Genomic DNA, 23,022 nt, shown 5'->3' on the forward strand with positions numbered 1-23,022 from the left:
ATGTTAGGTTCATGGTCAAGGCTACAAGTGACAGAGGTAACCTTACCGGACATTAGAAATGTTCTCTGTAGCACAAGTGTAGTGTGTATGTGTTGTACTACAATTTAAAACATTTTAAATGAGCGGTTCTCTTCATGAGCTTGACATAGTAGGCAAAGAGAAAGATGCTGTAAAGTCTGAGGATATTTTTAAAAAGAGAATCGGGCCAGGGAGTCCAACATCTGGCTAGTAGGGAATTTAGAAGAAAAGAAAACAGAAAAGGAAATAAGTGTTTCATTCTCTCTCTCTCTCTCTCTCTCTCTCTCTCTCTCTCTCTCTCTCTCTCCTTTAAAGTATGTCTGAGGAGAAATCTCAACAAATACTGTGGTTTTCACAAAACCACGAAGACTTGAGTTTAGATCCCTAACCCCGGGTTTAAACATGGCTTTGCAAGGCTCTGTAACCGCAGTGGAGGTGGCTAGAGACAGGTATAGCTACAGAACTCCTGGCCCATAGAGCTGAGATGCAGAGCTCCAAGTTCGGTGAAGAGACTGTGTCTAAAAAGACAAGATGGATAGCAACTGAAGAGGACCTCATCACCAACCTCTGTCTCCCACAGGTCCACATAGAAGCTCCCACACACATGTGCACAAGAATGAACACACTCACATGCCATAGATAAACATACTAGTATACATGAACATTGGCAGACTACTTAACACTAATTAGTTATGATGGTTATTCATTGTAGACAGAAGGGAGTCCAGGGAAGGGTAAGAATAGAAAGGTGTGGAGGGACTGGCTTAGTCAAGCGGTCTTTCAAAGTCCGTCAGACAGAATTTGAGAACTAATTGCCCAAGATAAAAGAAAAGGGAGGTAACTTGTTCAGTAAGTGGTATCACTGATTTTTCTATAAAATGATAGGGCAGTGGGAGAATATTAGATGGAGACTGAAGAAATTCATCTAAAGATTTGGAGAGAGTGGCAGTGCTTCAGGATGTATCCATTACAAGTTCCCATAATCATAAATTATTAATTCACAAGAAATATCCTCTTATTTATGTAGATTTTCTCCTATGGATAATGCAATTCATTGAAAAATACTGAATATTTTACTATTATTTAAAGTGAGAAGTCTTACCCTTATTTTATATTGGTTTTACATCTTCATAACAAGAAATAATCATAACATTTATGGTAAAAGCAGAAGCAGTGGGGAAAAGGGGAGGAGGTCTGCGCCTTCTTTCTGCGCCTTCTGTGCCTTCTGCGCCTTCTGCGCCTTCTGAGCCTGTGCTTGCACCTATGCCTGCACCTGTGCCTGCGCCTCCCTACACGTGTGCTGTTGTCTCTTTCTGAGTAGGAATCATGCCTTTTACAGACTCCATAATAGTCATTTGGATCTGGGGAAAGAGCAGGTTTGCTTACATGGTATAGAAGGTATGAGGATTAGAGTTTATTCTGTTTTGTATTAGGACAGGTATTACAGATAATTTTAAAAGTAAAATCAAGTTTGAAGACTCCTGTGTCTTATTTTATTGACGAAAAATGAAGAAGATTTGTAATTATTGTCTGCCCCTAAATGTTGGAAACTCTGGCCTTCTAGTGGTGAATGCTCATCATCAAGCTCTCTGTGACTGTGACAAATAAGTAAGTTACAAAGAGAGGCGCTTTGTCTTGGCTCAGGGTTGCCTGTGTTGGCCTCTACTCTCTCGACTGCATGCCTTGGAGCATGTGGCAGCAGATCATGGCAGGAGAATGCGCTGGGCAGCATGTTCACCTCATGGCTAGTAAAGGAAGAGGAGGAGGAAGGGGCAATGTCTTGATCCCTTTAGAGTCCTTACTACTTAAAGATGCCACCAGCTCCCACTAGCACCAGCCTGGCAAATAAATGTTTAATATATTAGCTGTGTGTAGATAGTTAAGATCCATACTAGCATAATCTGAAAATCTTTCTTTTTTAGATTAGCATATAAAGTAACGAGTTTCATCATCATGTGTCTCTTAGTCTTTGCTGTTCTTGGTCCACTCCAATGCTGTTCTTCCCTTCTGCTGGCCTCTTCCGTATCCGTACTAACTGCTGCATTATTCACAGTAGCCAAGAAACAAAGCCAGCAGTGGTAACTGGATAGATGCACTGTGAATTACATACTCCGTGGAATGAAAAGACAGGCTTCAATTCGAAGTTGATTACTTGTCATGAACAGAGCCTATAGGCTGGAATCTTCTCTCCCCCTTGTCTCTATTTACCATTAACAATTAGCATTTGCATGAAGTTAATCCAACTTACACTTCCTTAGAGAACAGAACTCCGAACGGTTGCTCTGTTGTTACTATGCTTTAAGCAAACAACTTTTAATGGTACTAGTAATAAAATGAACAGATTTGAAATTCAAACCAAACCTTAGCGAAGAACAAAGGAAAAGGGACAGAAAAACTGTAAAACCAGAGGACCAGAATGCTTGCACTGAGGTCGCATTTTCTATTTAGGACAGGAAAGCTGCACTCAGGAATTCTCAACAGTCCGGTAACCTACCCAAGACCTAAACAATGGAAACACCAGTTGACACACCAAGGTAGAAGGGGGAAATCCCACAATACCCCACCCCTAGATAAAGAACTATAGGCAATTAATGCCTGTTTGGAGGGTGAATCAGTCTCCCCAAGGGATGTGCACCCTAACTGGTCATGGAGATTTCAACTTGCTTATATTTACTTGTATGTATTTTTAAATTTTTGATAATTATTTATCTTAATTTTGCCCGGATTTTGTCACCCATTACCTATGAGTTTGTTCTTCTCTACGGCAAAGGAGAAAAGTCCTTGAAAGACTATGAGAATAAGGGACGCCAGCTTTGTTCTCAGTTGACAGAATGTCTACTGCCACACCATAGAAACCCTCTAAGTGATGGTTACTTCCGTCCTCATGTATTGGTGTCCAAACATGGCCAAATGTGCAAAACACTGCCAAGTGCACACACAATATTTCTCAGTTTATGACAGTTTTGGAGTTCACAAATCTTCTATAGAATATAACACACTGTTTGCAAACCTTTAATAACTTAGGTCATTGTAAGTATCCTGATGTTTCCTATCCAACAATTGACACGAAGTTGAAATGCAATTCATGCCTATAAAGAAAGTCACAGGAATCCATGACTTCATTTGATAACATATAATTCTTTAAAATGCAATTCTATCAATCCACAAATAATTTCCCAGTTGAGAACAAGGATAATTTTCTGCTGCTAGCTCACCATTTTCATGTAAATAAGGACTCCAAAGGAGCCATGCTTACTGTGACAGAGTGGCTCAAAGTTTCAGACCTACCCTCTTCTTCTAAAATGTTTAAATGTGTTTGCTTATAATTACATTTGTTTATGTTGTGTTTGTGTGTGTGTGTGTGTGTGTCACAGTACATATCTCTGAACTCCACAGTACTCGCACAAGCATGCATACAGAGACACACAAATAAATAATTGTGTGTGTGTGTGTTAATGGAAAAGAATGAGAAAGAAGATTCTAAGGAAGGTTGCTCTTATATTCAAATTATATATATTTATATATTCATATAATTCATCTCATTTGAGCCCCTTCATAGAGAACAATAATATATTTGTGCTTGAAAATTTATTCTCCCACAAATAATAAAGCAATAAAATTAATCGTTGATGCGTGTTGCCTTCTTTGTCAACTCTATTGGACATGGCAGTCGGGAATTCTGGGTCCTTAGTTTAAAACATGACTAGAATGAGAAGGGAAATGAGATCATACCCTTGAAGTTAAGGTATAGAAAAAAATACATTTTATTTTTTAAAAATGTAATATATTTAAATATATTTTATATTCCAAGTAAATTTTCATATAATTTTAAATGACTTCTACATTCTTGGTTGAGTTATTTATCTAAGATATTTAGAGGCATATACATATTTACATATATTGATAACAAAAAATAAATTGAAAATGAACACAGCTTTATTTCAGTAGTGATTCAACAGCAACAAAATCCTATATAATGTAAGTTTTCAGATTCATATGGAAAGTAATTTTCTTAGTTATTTTTCTGTTGCAGTGATATCACACCATGACTAAGAGAACTTATGAAAGAAAGAATTGAATTTGAGGACTCAGGGTCCAAAGGGTTAGAGTCTTTGACCATTATGACGGAGAGCATGGCAGCAGGCAGGCAGCCATGGCACTGGAGTAGTAGCTAAGGTCTCATATTCTGATCCAAGCTTGGGGGAGAAAAATAGAAAGCTAGCTAGGAATGGCCTGGGCTTTCGAAGCATCAAGTTACCCTCCCAGTGGCACACCTTCTCCAAAACTGCCACACCCCTCAATCCTTCGCACACAGTTCCACTAACTGCAGAGCAAGTGTTCAGCCATATGAGCCTATGGGGACCATTGTCATTTAAGCCACCACAGTACTGAAGCATAAGGCTCAGCAGCCCATGTCTTTATGAAGGCTTTCTCTCTGTGATCTACAGGTATAGAAGATTATTGTTTCTACAGAACTTTTAAAGTCAGTCATTCACAATCATTAGAACTTTGAAAATCCAAGACTACATTTAAATTTCATTTGTAACTTTGTGACATTAAAACCATCTTGTTTATTGTTTCGCCCCACCTCTATATGTGTTCTTTCTTCAAGTGAAAGGATTTAATCTATTTCTTGAGAACCTCCTATACAAACAGGAAGTATGTGGTCTCAGTGATGTTTGGGGTAGAGTCTAGCATCATTTTAAGTTTTAGACATGATTAGGAGCACAGGCTTTGGAGTCAACACACTTGACTAAAGTTTGTCATATCTTAGGTCTGTAACCTTGAAAAGTTTTCTTTGCTTAGTCTTAGTTTTCTTTACCTGAACTGGAAGCAGGGTCCACTTATTTGCATAGGTATTAAAGGACAGAATGGAGTAATGGCTGCAGGGCATGGAGCGCAGGAGACTAAGTTAGCGCATCTCTGGCTGTGTCCCAGATAGAGAAATCTAGTCTACGTCTTTTTGAAGTTAATGAATGACTCATAAAAATCCTGTTTTTCCAGAGATAAAATTGTTTCCTAAAGATAAAAGAAGAAATAAAACTTAAGGAAAATACCTCCTAAACATATTGGAAAAGACCTTTGGTTTATTCTCGTATAGTCAGTTGGTTATACTTTGTCAAATCACCTTTGAATACGGCTGAATTTGTGAGTGGAAGCTACTGCTATCATGCTACCAAAGGGATGCCACAAGATTATGAGCTAACTGCTTTTTTAATGCAAATGTGATTGACTGACTTTCTTTAAGCCACATTACTAAAACAAGCATGTTTATCTGACTTTGTACTAAGGGAGCACCCCAATATCTATGTGCCTCTGATGCTCAGTTATAGCCAGGAATTTATTTATTGTATTTATTTATTATTATATACATTTGTACATTTCCATTGCTGTTTATAGTAAGAAGACAAGAAACAACCTAGTATCCTCACAGTGAAAGCACTAGTCAGAGGCCAGTGCCCTCTCTAGGTTCCTGTGTGCATTCATATGTTCAGGGATGAGGATTCAGGGACAGGAACAAGCAGGATGTGCCTTGGAAACCTGTTGCCGTGTTGATTAGCATTGTATTTTTACCATGGCAACTATGGACAAATAACCACCTTCAAATCCTATTCAGATGGATCTCTGCTGTTTAAGAGTGAGCACGTCTTTAATCCCAGCACTCAGGAAGCAGAGGCAGGTGGATCTCTGTGAGTTCAAGGCCAGCCTGGTCTACAGAGCTAGTTCTAGGACAGCCAGGACTATTACACAGAGAAATCCTGTCTTGAAAAAACAAAAACAGAAACAGGATAGTTTAAAGGTCAAAATATGTAATTTTCTAACTTAAAAATTTAGTTTTATCCTGGAAATTAATATTTTGACCCACTTATTTATTAGCTAACATTGAAAAATATAAAACTTTTTATGATTAATAGAAGCTACATAGTTTAGGCAATGTGAGTTGCCAAAATTCACCAGTAATGAGCATGGAAATAATTATTTAAGTATTTTTTTCAAATCTGAACATCATGGAAATTTTTGAGATTTTAGTTAAAATACAAAATATTTAAACAAAATTCAAAATAATAAATACCAAGTAGATTTCTGCTTTGAATCTAGCTAATAAGCATTTGACATCTGTCAATGAAGGCAAGTGGTCTCTGATGTATGCTAAATAAAGTGGGCTTAATTTCCCTGGAGACCTTCATCATAAGATTTTTCAGGCTATGGCATAAAGAAGTATGAGTGTAGATGCTGGCAGATCCAGAACTGGAGACTAGGTGAGAGTCGGGGCAAGCCCTGGTGGTTAGGCAGAATACTCATCAGCAGACCCATGGCTTCCCAGTGCACAGAGAATGGTCCTGTGTCAGCCACAGGGAATAATTTCCTTTGGCTTAGCACAGCGGGCGTCACAACAGATTGTAACAGGGGGTACTGAGAAGGGCCCAAGGGGATTATTTCATAGGAATCCAAGTAAAATGACCAAAAGATATGAGGCAGAAAAACATACCCCATAATATGACACGCTGATAAATTAACTGATACTGAGTGTTAGCTGATGTTGTAATTGGTAGACAAGAAGAAATTTAGAAGAATGACAGTGGAATTCTATATTTTAACAATATTTAAAATGAATCAAACCCACACATGAGTTATGACATGTGATCTAAAAGTTTAAACATATACCAAGTAAAATTAACAGACTAGAAATAATGAAAGAAAAAAATCAGTCAAATTGAAAGCATAGTCATATAATTTTCTAAAACTGAAACCTGAAAGACTGAAAGTCATAGAGACTGAGAGAATATTAGAGAGTTGTAGGGAAAACGAAAAGGGTTGGTATGTGTGTGTAATTGAGGTTCAGCAACATCTGTAAAAGAGTGTGAATGGAAAAATATTGGGAAAAAAATTTCCAAGCTTGCTGTAAAACCACAATCCAACCAGTAATCTCCAACCTGAAATATAAAGGCACTAAATAAGACTGTCATGATAAAATTCTTCAAAGTTTGTTACAAGGAGAAAAACTTAACAGCCACAAATACAGAAACAAAGATTTTATATAAGAATCAATGGTGATTTCCTTTTAGAAATAATACTAACACAGAGACAGTATAGTTTCATGTTTAAGAACTGAAGGAGAACAATGTTGGCCATTATGATGGTCACTATTACGACCGTTATTATGGTCAACATAATAGTTTAAAGGTATTGCTTTCTCATGAAGGTGAAATAAAGATATTTCAAGCACATAAGCGAAGGGATGTATTGCCAGCAGTGGGAAGACTGAAATCTTTCAGGCAGAAGGGATGCTACCAGATGGGAATGTTAACGTGTACACAAGCAGCACCAGAAAAACTAATCAGAAGGCAAATGCGGAGGAAATTTTATTATCTATGTATGTTTTAAAGATAACTGTGTCCAAGCAAGGGTTATAGCAATGAAATGTGAGACTTGTGTGGTCTGTAAATATAAGGTGTCTGCTAATAATGACAGCAGTCAGAAGGAAAACTATTAACTAGACTGTGCTGCCTGGGAAGTCGTGTCCTATCAGCCAGTGCTCATCACCAGAACTAGTGTGACCCTCAGCAGTTTAGTCAATAAGAGCCTGGTGCATCTCAACAAAGAGACAGCTGTCCAGCTGTAGAGTTGACTTAGTATTCAAACATCAATGTAACTTACTACATTAGCAAACAAAAGTAGAAAATAATGATAATCTTGACATAGAAATAGAATTTGACAAATTTCAATCACTATTACCAGAACACATTCCCAGTACAGCAAGGACAGAAGGAAATGATCTTGGTTCTTTACAGAGGGAAATGTGTTGGGTTAGTTCCTGGTGTCTGCATATTTGAACATGTCTGAGACCTCCCTTCTTGGTTTTGGCTAGTCACCATCTTCCCATATCATCAAATGGCCTTTTCCCTAAGTGTGTGTGCCATGACCAGGATTTCCCCTTCTTCTTAGAAAGACAATGTTCTGAGACATTGATGTTCTCTTCACCTAAGAACTAAAATTTGTTGGGCATCTAATTCTTTTATATTTAAGAAACATGGAGACCAAGAGTTTCTAGCTAAGTGGCTGAGCCCTTGTCTGGCATCCACAATGTTTGGTTGAAGTAAACAGCCATGAGCTAATGTCAAGGTTGACAAATGGTGCCTAGGAAAGATGGAAAAGAAAGTCTAGTGTAAATAAGGAAAAACAACGGGAGCGTATTTGGAGAACAGAAGGTGCACATAGATTAGAGAGTTGCACCAGGCAGTGAGTTTAAAGAAAATGAGTAGGAAGCAGGCAGGATTTAGGATTCCCTCTGCAGAGGCCCTTGAGTCCTACTCACAGAGCTAACCATCCTCTGTGTTCCCCTCAGACTCACTCTCTTCTGTTAGAAACACTTGTCACATTTTATTACATTATGCATATAGCTGCTTTCCATTATAGACCGCCTACTACAAGAAAGAACTACAGCTGGCTGGTTAGTACCAATGTCCTCCCGTTTAAAATGGGAGAATCTAGAAAACACAATGATTAGTGTAGGCAGGTGGAATTAACTGGCCCTATCAAAACTAAGTAGGCTTGGGACAGGCAAGAGAGTAGAGATGTTAAAGAATGGATTCGGAGAAAAGTAAGTTTCCACTCTTAAATGGGAAAGGGGGAAAATGCATCTCAAGGAATAATAAGAATTGAGACAAACAGAAAACTCAATATTTATTATTAGATTTTATTTAGCAGCAATCAGGGACACCTTTATTTCTATTCTCCCCATTGGCACGGTAGAGCTGTCATCCACCAGCAGAACAGAGTTTTACTTTATTTTAAATGAACGAAATATTGAGCACTGTAGCAGACTTTCTCAGACTGCCAGCCCCCAACACAGAGAATTATTAGTTCTGAATGCTTAGCCTAAGTTTAGGCTTCTTTCTGGCTAGTTTTGTTTAATTTAAATTAAGCTGTTTCTCTTCATCCACATCTTGCCTCTGGTTTCTTTTCTTTCTTTCTTTCTTTCTTTCTTTCTTTCTTTCTTTCTTTCTTTCTTTCTTTCTTTCTTTCTTTCTTTCTTTCTGTGTGTCCTGCTTCCTTGTTTATTCCATGTCTGTCTGGCTGGCCCTGGGTGTCTCCCCCTCTTTCTCTCTTGTTCTCTCTTGTCTCTCAAGCCTATATTCCTTTTCCTACTTCCCTCTGCCTGCCAACTCTGCCTATCTCTTTACTGCCTAGCTATTGGCCATTCAGCTTTTTATTAAACCAATCAGGTGCCTTAGGCAGGCAAGGAAAAACAAATGCAATACAACTTTACATAGTTAAGCAAATGCAGCATAAATAAATGTATGTAGTTAAAGTAATATTCTGCAACAAAAAGGTAACACATCTTCACATGGTTAAAGTAATATTCTACAACAATTCATCCTTGTAGGTGGTTATATTTTCTGCCCTTTGTTATGATGTACATATGTTATAACAATATAGAGATAGGAATAGCAATGGTCAATATGACACTTGACATTATTTTCAGTTACCATAAGCCATGAATTTAGAAAAATTGAGAATCAATAAAATTTCAGCAGTTTGAGATGAGGCTTGTATCTGGTTCCACCATGCAGACAACATCAAGTCATATTAGGAAGACTTAAAACTGTTGGTCTTAAAATAGGCACACCAGATTCTGAATTCCCCTTTGACTCTAAACCATGTGTAATGATCTACAAACATGTTAATTATCCTACAGGCCCCTATTTTATTATTATTTATTAAATTGAGATAAAATCATATAATGTGACATTATTCATAGATAAGTTTTATGTTTATGCACAAGGTAAGGCACATAGTACAAAGTCACCTTTGGTATTCTGTGTGCTCATCTTGCCCAACAAGGTGCTCTAAAGGGAACAAGTGTTTAAGTACAGAAAGAGTCAACACATGGGAAACTAAGTACCTTTGAATAATTGCTTCTTTGACTTTGCAGTGTTCAACTGAATTGTTCTCAAAGGGCAGCTATGAAAATAATCTTTAAGTCTCCCCACCAGCCCGAAAAGCAATCAGGGTTCCCTGTCCTGTGGGAAGTCCAAGGAACCCCCACCTCCATCCAGGTCTAGTAAGTTGAGCATCGAAACTGCCTAGGCTCCCACAAAGCCAGTGCGTGCAGTAGGATCAGAAACCCATTGCCATTGTTCTTGAGTTCTCAGTAGTCCTCATTGTCCGCTATGTTCAGAGAGTCCGGTTTTATCCCAGGCTTTTCCAGACCCAGGCCAGCTGGCCTTGGTGAGTTCCCAATAGAACATCCCCATTGTCTCAATGTGTGGGTGCACCCCTCGCGGTCCTGAGTTCCATGCTCGTGCTCTCTCTCTTTCTGCTCCTGATTTGGACCTTGAGATTTCAGTCCTGTGCTCCAATTTAGGTCTCTGTCTCTGTCTCCTTTCATCGCTTGCTGAAGGTTAATATTCAGGAGGATGCCTATATGTTTTTCTTTGGGTTCTCCTTATTTAGCTTCTCTAGGATCACTAATTATAAGCTCGATGTCCTTGGTTTATGGCTAGAAACCAAATATGAGTGAGTACATCCCATGTTCCTCTTTTTGGGTCTGGCTTACCTCACTCAGGATAGTGTTTTCTATTTCCATCCATTTGTATGCAAAATTCATGAAGTCCTTGTTTTTTATTGCTGAGTAGTACTCTAATATGTATAAATTCCATACTTTCTTCATCCATTCTTCCATTGAAGGGCATCTAGGTTGTTTCCAGGTTCTGGCTATTACAAACAATGCTGCTATGAACATTTTTGTTGTTTTCGGGCTGGGGGGGGAGACTTAATTGGGGGAGGGGGAGGGAAATGGGAGGCAGTGGCGGGGAAGAGACAGAAATCTTTAATAAATAAATAAATTAAAAAAAAATAAAAATAAAATAAAAAAAGAATCTCCAACGAGAAAAAAAAAAAAGAATTTGAGGAATAAAAAAAAAAAAAAAGAAAATAATCTTTATTCTGGTATCTCTTATTGTGTTGTAGAAAACACAGAGCTCAGAGCCCATCTGTTCTTAGATTATATAGTCTTAAGGTTCTGTGAACTGCTAATGCATGAAGATTATGTTTTATTTTGCTTAATTTCATTTCAGTATTTAAATAAACTATCTGGGGCAGGTCTATTGACACGACATGTAAGCTTTTGAAGTATTTTGAGATCCTCTTTGCTAAAGGTGGAGGCAGCTCATTTTTATCTTATTAATTTTCTTTCACACAGTGAGAAGTAATTTTCAATACTCAGAGAGCAAATTGAAAGAGCTTTGATGGGTCACAAAATTGTACTGGTGTTCTTATAACTTAGGAAGATGGATCCAAAATCTAAAAAAACTTGAAGATAGCACACCCTATGAGTGGAATTTGTAGTGTTAAAACTATGTTCTGGAAGCAGGGGCAGTTTTAAACAATAACCTTCAGTGATTTGATTGCATCTAAGAAAAATGTTAGGAAAATACACTTAATCAGCATTCCATTTACAGTTTCACAGAATCTGCAAACTAAATATACATTCTCAGTTAAAATTTGTGTGGTTATTTTTTATAACAAACTGTTCAGGTTGAGTGTAAAGAAAACATCAGATTTCTGCAAAGTTCTACCCTTCAGAGTCCAAGATTGAGAGGATTGGTGTTGTTGCAGGTACATTTATAGAGTCGGTGAGAAAGAGGCCAGTGTGCTTAAAAACAAAAGCAAATTGTCACAGGGATTCTGGGAATGGAGGTGGAGTTATACAGACTTTTACTTCTGAGGATTTTTTTAACGGCCAAGTCTTACCCAGTTTTCAGGACCTAGAAGGTGTTCAGTGAGGTTCTGTGGAATTTACAAGGTTAAATTTATGAAATATGTTTTTCATTATTTGGAAGTTACACACAGAAGCTGAAGTCTAGGAAAATCTAAACATGCTCTAAGAACAAGCCGTCATGATTCAGAAACTGCTGTGTACTGTGTTCTGGCAGCGTGAGTTTGTTGCTAATTTGGGGGGGGGGAACTCCTATCTTCTAGATTATTAAGAAACAATGTACAGTGAGTGAAGGAGGAGGGTCATTTGTCTATGTGTTACTTTCATTGGTTAATAAAGAAACTGCCTTGGCTCTTTGATAGGAGAGAAAATTAGGTAGGTGGAGTAAACAGAACAGAATGCTGGGAAGAAGGGAAGTGAGGCAGACGCTATAGCTTTCCTCTCTGAGATGGATGCAGGTTAAAAGCTTCTCGGTAAGCCACCACAACACAGATTAATAGAAATGGGTTAATCAAGATATGAGAGTTAGCCAATAAGAGGCTAGAAATAATGGGCCGAGCAGTGTTTAAATGAATATAATTTGTGTGTTGTTATTTTGGGTATAAATCTAGCCGTGCAGGAGCTGGGCAGAAACGCAGCCCGCCATTCCATCTACAAGTGAGTTTATAGTTTATACTTTAAATGCTGGCACTTGCTGGCTGTAACATTGTAGAGTGAAGATGCCAAGCCTGGGACTAATAAACAAAAAATTGAGTTAGGAAGCTCCATTTTTACAAATAATTCTGAAACTCTAGGATATAAAAGGGCTACACGTTAATTTTTGCCAACTTTGCTATTACTGTTGAAGAAATTAAGTACAAAGTTCATTTGTTCAGAAGTTATAGTATTATATTGTTGCACCAATCTTTCTTTTTCTAACTGTATATCCCATTATAAAATTTGATATTGTAGTCTATAATGGAATAATGCAAAATGGTCTTCCACTTGCTTTGACCATTTATTCAACAGGTGTATATTGAATTCTACCAGGTGCCAAAGGTCTGGTGTTTGAAATTCATCAGCAAAATCAAAGAGTAAAAATTTCTGTCCTTATATTCTAGTCAGTGAAATAATGAAGAAGATGATGATGATCTACAGTATGGTAGAAGGACATGAGGATTCATTTTATAAAAAGAGTTAAGATTCAAATGTGTGGGGAAAGAGAGAAAAGAGATACAATTTAAATAATGTGGAAGCAGTCATTTTCTATGTAAGGGTGACATTGAACACAGGCTTGAAGGTGATACTAAATCCCCACCATTTAGGTAATTTTGAGAAAATTTTAAGCATACTTGAAGCTTATTTGTTCTGCATGTTGCTAGCTGACAGGAGGTGGAAGATGGGAAGAAAGTCAAAGATTCTGCTTGATGTCCCTGTCTCATTCGCTGGGAATGGCATTTCCACACTGCTTCTTCCCTGCCTCGCTGGAATAAATGGCTTTCAAAGCTCCGGTTTTGGTCCAGCAGTGACAAGAATGTGGTTTCTTGAGAATTTGCTATTGAGAGCCTTGCAGCAACATAGCACACAATGTTATATCCTTTATGGGTTCTTAGATGTACGGAAGTTCACACGCTGCCCTTGAGGTTGGCTCTTATGTGAGTCAGGCAACAGGCCAGCCATGCCTTTCTCTCAGTTACAGATTCAGATGAGAAAGTGGCTTGTTTTCTGGACAGTCTTCATCAATCTTAGCACAACTTAAAATAGAACTACCTCTTTCTTTCAGGTTGTGTTCCTGGCTTCTGCATACGCAAGTCCCCAGCTCGGCGATGAGAGCTGCGCTGCCGTGGCTGCTGTGACACATTACCTGTATCTATGCCAGTTCAGCTGGATGCTCATTCAGGTTGGTTGCTCATTCACTCCCCACCGCTGCCTCCAATGACTCTGGATCCCGAGGTGGCCTCAGTGCCGGGTGTTCTCCATACTGAAGGAGAAATAATCCCAATATAGCCATCACACCTTTCCCAGGGTGTAAATGCAAGAATGTGTAGTAACTTTGCTGCACCAGAGAGCACAGTTAGGAAAAACGAGGCAAATCTAGCATGACTGAAAGCAAAAGGGTGTAGAAGAAGAAACTTGGAATATGGGCCCTATAGAATAAGCCCTTTGAACTGCATTCTCTGGAATGAAGTTGTTGAAGAAAGGGAATGGTGTCATTAGATTTTGGTTTTAGGAAGATACTCCTGCTTGTGGTTAACTGGAGGTAGGAAAGAGTGACTGGGAATACCAGTTACTAGTGTTAACTGTACCATAAGATGATGGGACATTCCTACCAAATAGAGAAGTGTCAGGAGAAACAAAGTGAACAGCTCTGGGTATTTCTTTTCATTAATGCAGAATTTGGGGATAGATTTGTTGTTGGGAATGCAGGAGCTGACAGTCCCTGAATTCTCCATATCTGGTGTGAGTGTCTGATGAAGAATGGCTACTGTGCTGAGGAAGAGCAGTGAGGAGGCAAAAGTTTCCAGTGATCAACAGCAGTAGATATGACAGCGATGCAGAGAGGGACAGATAGGCACACTATGCAGAGTGAGGTTGTGTTGAAGGAGCTGCGGGCAGGCCTGCTTTTCATCCTGCCCAGCTCCCCGCACAGCTAGTATTATACCCGAAATAACAACACCATTGTATTCATTTAAACACTGCTTGGCCCACTAGCTCTAGCCTCTACCTGCCTAATTCTCATATTTTGACTAACCCATTTCTAATAATCTGTGTAGCACCAGTATTACCGGGAAAGATTCAGCATGTCTGACCTGGCGGCTTACTCTATTGCATCTGCCCTGAAGAGGAGAGGCTTGGCATCTGAGCTCAATTCCTCTTTCTCCCAGCATTCTGTTCTGTTTACTCCACCCACCTATGTTCTAACCTATCAGGCCAAGCAGTTTCTTTATTAATTAACCAATGACCTTCCTCCATCAAGGTTGGATATTTATTAAGTGGGTTATGAAAGGAAAGGGGGAGAAGGGGAAGAGCAGAGAGGGAAGCAAGGAGAAAGAGAGAGAGAGAGAGAGAGAGAGAGGAGGAAGATTCTTGAATAGGCCTCTGGCCTTGCCCCTCTTTGCACATCTCAATCCAATTATTTCCTCTCTCCAAGGTATGCTTCTTAATCTGCAGATGGGGATGATAATTTCTTACTCATAGAATTACTGCTTTATAGATCTTTCAGAACCCCAAATCTGGAAAATGTCATTATCTCTAACATCTCTGTCAACTGATTTAAAAATAAATCTAAGCCATAAACAAAGCTGAAATAGCTCCTTATTAGAATAAATTTATTAGATCTCCTGATTGCAAGGTTACTTTAGGATTTGATTTAAGCTGGAGGTTTTGGTAAATGACTGTGCAGGTGGGTTATCTATTGGCCTGGACTGAGTCTTCAGTGGTTTTTCTGAAGGCCTTTGTCTCTGTCCCTGACATATTCTGAGTTTCTGATTAACGATGGAGATGAAAACACAGGAAACTTCTTATCAGGTTTGAATATATTCAGAGATAACAGGATAGTCACAGCAGGAAGCCTTTGGTGTAAGTCTCCCTGTAGAACAAATATGAGAACCAGTACTTATACATTGCATAATAAAAGGACAGTGTCACTGTTGAAATATAATATAAATGCTGGAGATTTCACTCTAACATAAACTCAATGACAATGTGGCATGTGACCAGAGTACCACACAGACCTAGGTTACATGAGTAACAGTATGAAAGCAACCGTGACTGCAGTGTAGTCATCCTAGGGACACAGACCATGTTCACAGTTCACGTTATAGCTTGTGAGGAATCAGAAGGTTCTTTCTTGGAAAGGGTTTGGGAAGATGCTTCTGAAAGAAATCCCAGGAGAGATCCCGCAGGAGATAAAACCTGGACCAGGGTTCTGCATTTGGCAGAACCAGAGCAAAAACTATTAAAAATGAAAATGTCATTCAGGTTAAGAGCATGCACAGCCAGTAATACTCTCGGAGCTGAAGAGACTATTTTGGAAGCACAGTGAATCAAATAGTGAGTCATATTCAAACAGAGAAATGACTTTCGCATGTATTTCACGTAGAATCCCTGTTTCCGGGGAATTAAACCCGAGGCTATATAAGATTTAACCAAAGTTAATGGAAATCTGTTTTTTCCTTGCCTGAATTTCTGGTCAGCAAGGAAATGTGGTTGTGGCTGATGCATATTTAGTAGATTAACTGTGTTTCTGTGTGGCTCACGGTTTAGAGAAGCGGTTGCGAGTGGCAGTGAGTATAATGCATTTCAGATGGTGCACTACGCATCCTGCATGGTTTGTGGTGTGACCACAGGGAAAATCCATTAACTTCTGAACTGTAGGCAGGTTACTTTTAATAACTTGTTTTATGGTCAGATGTCATTTTGCCAATCTGTACTTTCCATTTATAAAATGCTGTGTCCTGAAACTCATTTTAAAGGTCTAAGTCAGTCTTAAAAATCACTATGCAGTAAGATGGGCTAGTATTCGTCCAATCCTGTGAGGCAAATTTCATTAAAAACTTGAACACGAGCACATACATGGTGTGCAGACATGCATGCAGGCAAAACACTGACACATATAAAATGAAAAAATGAAAAATTTAAAAAGTCTTGAAAGAATGTTAGCACTCTGACAATTTTTCTTCCTGTTCTTTTTTTTTTTTACCACCACAGGAGGGAATCAAATGCTATATATGGGTCACGTGATGATAATGAGTTCATTATTAATCTTTAGTCACAAAATTAAAAGCACCAGATTTATCAGATTGAGTTCGAGAGTTGGCTCAATGGGCAAAATGCTTGCTGTCAAGACTGAGCCTGAGTTCAAGCACTGAACCCACATGTTAAAAGGAAGAAATCGCTTCTAATAAGTGCTTCTCTGACCTCAACACATGTATACGCTCACAATACACTCATTAGGATGCGCATAAATAGAGATAATAAAAAATGCCCTTAAAACAAACATTTTAAACTAGCAGACTGGTGGGTATTTTGTTTGGGCCACATTTTCAATGTCAGGATACGCATTTGTAAATGGTCGCACTTTACTTTTCTGTCACGTGTTTGTAACACCCGATGGTAAAGTTAGATTACATTTACACTGCCAGGAGGAACCTCTCATTGATAAACAATTATATCACATCTCTCAGCCTATCTTGCAAATCAGGTTACAGTTTCACCACCTTTGAAAACTGTGAAATACGAAACTAATCCATACAGAAAGGTGGCCCTGTGCCCGGCTCAGGGTGTACGCTGTGCACATTCACTTCTAGGGCTGCAGAGGCTCACGTGTGATTAAAATAGCAGAGATGTTGAATATTCTACTATTGCAGTGTAATTAATATCTTTCGTTGAATAGGGGATATGGTTGCTTCGTGGGAATAGGCTGATTTTAGGAGAGGCACACACCAGCCACAAAGCCTTAGCAAGGCTAATCTCTGATCTCTAGGTTAGCACACAAATGCCTATTCAGCCCTGCCTCTCCCACCAACAACCTTACTCCCTTCTTCAGGCTTGGCTCTCTCTTGCTGGGGAGTCACACAACATGGTGGGAATATAACAATAGCAAAGTTTGCTTATTTGGTTTTGAAACAAACAACTCACCAATTCCGTATTGGGCCAAGGATGACTGTCCTGCCCTTCTGTTTGTTCTTCATGTAAGATCACTCAGTGTGAACATTGAAATCATTTCCCACTTTCTTAAGATGCCAGGGTCATGTTTACTCTAAGTTAGATCGACAGCGAGAATTTCAAATGTTGGAATGCCTTTCCTCTATGCTGCTGACTAGTTGTTTGGATTTTCTTTCATTTTGGAGATAACATATACTAATATTACAAAATAAAAACAAGTCACAGTGATGTCAAATCAATTGTACATCTTCCTTGCTATTTTGTATGTTTGACATTTTTGCTTTATCCCCAATGCCATGCTCAAAGGTAAACAGTGCTAATGGTTTCCTGTGTATGCCTCCACAAATACCCCATGAGTAGACAAATATTTATAAATCTGTAAACAAGCACACATGTGTATCTTTGTGATTGTATATACTTTTTATGTGAATGTATATATATTTATGTTTGGGAATCTTTACTTTTACAGTGTTTAACTCTACTCTCTTCTATGCTATAATATAGCTATTTTGTAATTTATTTTGTAGTCTCTAATTAATTCTGGTTAATGGTAGTTAGTTCTTTGTATTATAAACAATAGTTGTTTACTTAGAGAGTATCCATAGAATTCCTAAATATTATGTTTTTATTATGTATGGTCATATAAGACATGCTTCCAATTGGATTACCAGATCATGGGTTAACTGAAGAACTATAATATAAACTGTGATTGTTTGCAATATCCACATACTGTAGAGGTAAATGTAACTTTGCTTTTGTATTCATTTGGCTCAGTTTTATGACCATCATTTCACCATGTTAAATCACTGTAGAGCAACCTGCTTCCTTCACAGAGGACAGGAGAGTCTTGCATTGTCTCTACAATCTCATTCTCTCATTCCTAAGTTCACAGCTTATTCAAACATAATGTTTTAATTTGAAAGTAAAACGTCCTTGATGAATGCATTCTTAAATTGGTAGAATAGGCTAGAAATCACTATGCTTGAACATTTATATCTTCTGCCTTAATTTCTCCATGTAGCCTGACAATGGAGAAACAAACATACAGGATCTTAATTCCTTAGTAGCAAGGGCTGGAGCATGGCAACAGGAAGAGGAATGCTAAAATTAGCCATGCTTTTCCTTTGTCATTGATTTAATTTGACAGAACTTCAAAAGTATTGAAGACAACAGACTGATAATTACCAAGATAAAAATGACATACCCAGGAAATACTGAATTATCAAGCCTCCAACAGCCTTGCAATTCTTTTAATGCAATAAATAATTTAAAAAAAGGGAAGAAGGACATGTGGGAACATTTTTTAGATTTGCATCTAAAATGAATGATTAAGAACACATGGTGGTGGGTAGAATTAGTAGCTTGTGTGATTGCAGATTACATGTAATGCTATACATCAGTTTAGTGATTCTAGTGAAATAATTAATAACCAAGTATTATACACAGCCTGGATAAAATCTTTGTTCATATGAAATTCATAGAGTTTAAATAGCCTATTTAGCCTAAAATAAATGACATGTCTCCTTTATACTTTTCTAACATACTAATGGTTATATGAAGATATAGTAATGAACTAATGAATTTGTGTTTATAGAATATATAAAACCATAATTCTGACCTATGATACCTAAAGCAATGTTTTTGATTTTTTTGTGTAGATACTTCTCTGTATAGTAATGTAACCAATATGCTTATAGATACAGTCTTTAATTTATTCTTATGTATATTCAATCTAAAAAATCTTATTTGGGTATTTTAGTTAGTTTTTTTGTACTTTAAATGGAATTGATTAAAAGTTTCGCAGTCCCAGTTACTCATTCTGGGAATGTAGTTCTTATGTGAGAAGGTGAAGACAGAGAGAGACAAAGGGAGGAGAGACAGAGAGTACTAAAATAATACAGCACAAAATTACTTGAATTAAATTAGATTGATGTATATTGTTAACTCATGAGGTCTATATTTATTTTTCTATAAATATTGGTTAAACTCATGTTTTGCATTTAATATTTTAAAGTTTTCACTAGTTAACTTGTGTTCCTCTTAATAGGAGGTTTGATGAAGTAAAATCAAGTCTTCTAAAATTTCTTCCAAACAAAGGTTTTAAAGTGTGCACATACATACACATGCATGTATGCACACATGCACGCACACACACATATGCACACACATATTAACATGTGGGAGGAAATTTTAGTTCATAAAATGGTTATTAAACTCAATTAAAATGGTGCAAAAATATGTTCATTTTCACTTATTTGATTTTCTCAAAGATTACAAGCAATACATTTAACCAGATATTATAAAATCTGGTTTTGTATACAAGATAAACAAAAATTAATCTGCCACAGCTCCTAGTTAGGCTTCATCAATTTATGTATGAATAACCCCTCTCATTCTTTACTAAATATTACCATAAAAATATGGACAGAGAACAAACATATCTATATTTTCTTTTTCTTGGAGCATGGATCTCTACTCACATGTGTTTGTTGGCTATGGAAAGATAAGAATATAAGGTCTTAGCTGGGTGGTGGTGGCCCATGCCTTTAATTCCAGCACTCAGGAGGCAGAGGCAGGCAGATCTCAGAATTTGAGGCTAGCCTGGTCCACAAGAACTAGTTCTAGGACTGCCTCCAAAGCTACAAAGAAACGCTTTCTTGAAAAAATCAAAAAAGAAAAGAAAACAAGAAAGAAAAAGAAAAAATAAGGGTCTTATGCACAAGATGCTAATATCAATGTTTATATGAACTTCTAAGTAAATAAATCTTAAATATAATTAGTCTTGGGTTATTTGTTTATTTAATGCAAGATCCCATATACCTCAGGCTACCCGAAAACAGGCTATACAGCTGAGGGTATCCTTGAATTCCTGATTCTTCTGCTCCCAGAGTAGTACTGAGTACTGAGGTTAGAAGCATGTGCCACTTCATGTGACTTCAATACTCTACATCATGTTACAAAGGAGGAGCCACCACATGTGACTTCAACACTCTACATATTACAAAGGAGGAGCCACCACATGTGACTTCAACACTCTACATATTACAAAGGAGGAGCCACCACATGTGACTTCAACACTCTACATATTACAAAGGAGGAGCCACCACATGTGACTTCAACACTCTACATATTACAAAGGAGGAGCCAGCACATGTGACTTCAACACTCTACATATTACAAAGGAGGAGCCAGCACATGTGACTTCAACACTCTACATATTACAAAGAAGGAGCCACCACATGTGACTTCAACACTCTACATATTACAAAGGAGGAGCCAGCACATGTGACTTCAACACTCTACATATTACAAAGAAGGAGCCACCACATGTGACTTCAACACTCTACATATTACAAAGGAGGAGCCAGCACATGTGACTTCAACACTCTACATATTACAAAGGAGGAGCCACCACATGTGACTTCAACACTCTACATATTACAAAGGAGGAGCCACCCACCACATGTGACTTCAACAATCTACATCATATTACAGAAGAGGAGCTGTGAGTTTAAGGACAGGAAGATGGTTAAATTCTCAGTCTATCTTTAAGCTTAAAGAATGGCGTGCACACACACACACACACACACACACACACACACACACACACACACACACAGTTACTTTAGAAGACATAGTAAACTAAGGTAAACTGATTGAAACAGTACCGAATCATGAGAGTGGTGAGTGGATAAGAGCATTCACTCAGCTGAAACTGTGAGTGCAGTTTGTCTGTCCAGCCTTCCCTACGAACACTTTCTCTCCAGACGTTGCTGTAGCACAGCTGCTGCAGGTCAGTTTTCATGGACAGCTTAGGTGATCATGGGATTCCAAGGTGATTCAATGAGGAGATTGGTCCAGATGAATCCAGGTTTCTATCCAAACTAGCTGTGACCAGCTGAACAGGGTCACATGGCACATGGAGCTTCTGGGCCAGTACTGTGTATGGCTGGGGGAGATGAGAGACAGGGCTTAGGAAAGGAAGTTCATGACCTAGGCATGCATCTCCAAATATGCCTACCTGAATATATTAAAATAAAACTTAAGGTCAAGTGTGACTCTAATGTCATGCTTTTAATATTAGTACTTGGGAGGTGGAGGCAGGAGGATGAGGAATCCATGACTATTTTTGGTTGTATATAAAGAAAGAGAGGTAGGAGGAAAGAAAGAAGAATAAAAGAAAGAAAGAAAAAGAAAGAAAGGAGGAAAGAAAGAAAGAAAGAAAGAAAAAAGAAAGAAAGAAAGAAAGAAAGAAAGAAAGAAAGAAAGAAAGAAAGAAAGGACAAAAATTCAGGAAAACTGAATGAGTCAGAGAAAATCTTACACATGGACCACATGGTTGTCAAGAATAATTAAAATATTTTAAAATACTGTTTCCAATGTATATGGTGAAAAATGATATACAATGTAATGCTTTCTTCATAGTATATTTCAGTGATTGGATCTTGTTAGGAAGGTATTTACATTTTTTCAGACTGACAGAAGTTTATGACACGGAGCTAGCTTTCCTGAATCAAGTCATTGAGAATCCAGTGACACTATGAAATCCTGCACCGATGAGCCTAGAAAACAATTCTCTCAACTTCTTACCTCCGCTTATCTAAGACTGTGGCTGAGATGTTCCTGGAAAGCTCAGCTATACTCCGTGAGAAATTACCGTCTGTGTGAAAGCAGACATCAGAGAAAACCCCAAGCCTTACCAAGCTGAATGAATGGAGACATCACTCACTACATCCCTCCATCTGGACACCTGCCCCTTCTGCAGTGCATGCAGGTTGACCTACTGTGCAAATGCACATAGACACATCCTGTATTAGAGTGTATATTGCACAACTGTTGCGTCTGGAGTGACCTTTAACTTGGGTGACTTTTTGTCATCAGCATCCTGTACACAGCAGTCGCTGGTTTGAGTCTACACCCTATGCTAGTGTAGAGGGAAGTGTGCACAGAGGGTGGGGGTAACACAACAAGCTTTGGCCTTAATCACTTTTAAAGAGAAGTTAGAACAAATTTGCATAAACAACAATTCAAAACATGCTTTATAATTGCATTTATATGCAGATGTGCATAAAGATAAGGAAATAAACTCAAAGACAAAAATCTCCAAGGAACCAAATATTTTTATTCTTCCCAAGTTTAGCCTAGTATAATTCCTCAAGACAGAAATGGTGCAGATAGGATCTTGCTCAGAAGCCTCAGTAAACAGCATCTAAAAGCCTCCCGCAGCATGAACACACTTGTTTTCCACTCCAAAGGGCTTACACTGTGGCATTCTGAGTTTGGGGAATGAGTTATTTATGCTCGTCCTTATCCTTCCAGGAGACTTGAGGAACTGGTGACATTTTCCGGTGGGAACCACGTGTGTGCCAGCAGTTTGCAACACCAGCCCTCACTGCATCTTTCTAATAACCATGCATGATAGAGAAGCAGAGCGTACAGATGCTGTCCCTTCCAGAGCTGGTCCTCCTCAGGAACATGTGTGTGAAGTCATGTATACCCACACTTCACACATTGACTTGAAGAGGGTGACTTTTGTAGGAAGGAGATATAATGGGGTGCTGTGACAGCCATTGTCATTGCTGTACTTAGTAATAGCTAAGTAAGGCAATCGAGGAAAGAAAATGATAGAAGACAGA

The 23,022-nt window shown here is 38.2% G+C and overlaps 1 protein-coding gene across 1 annotated transcript in view; it reads left to right on the forward strand.

Moving 5' to 3' along the window:
- Adgrv1 (adhesion G protein-coupled receptor V1) overlaps positions 1-23,022 on the forward strand; it is a 532,771-nt gene that overhangs the window by 321,582 nt on the left and 188,167 nt on the right. Inside the window, exon 84 of the mRNA XM_075976408.1 lies at positions 13,503-13,619. Within this exon, the coding sequence (XP_075832523.1) occupies positions 13,503-13,619 (117 nt within the window). The remainder of the gene's footprint in view (positions 1-13,502; positions 13,620-23,022) is intronic.

This window comes from Microtus pennsylvanicus, chromosome 6 (assembly GCF_037038515.1).
Source record: "Microtus pennsylvanicus isolate mMicPen1 chromosome 6, mMicPen1.hap1, whole genome shotgun sequence".
Lineage (NCBI taxonomy): Eukaryota > Metazoa > Chordata > Mammalia > Rodentia > Cricetidae > Microtus > Microtus pennsylvanicus.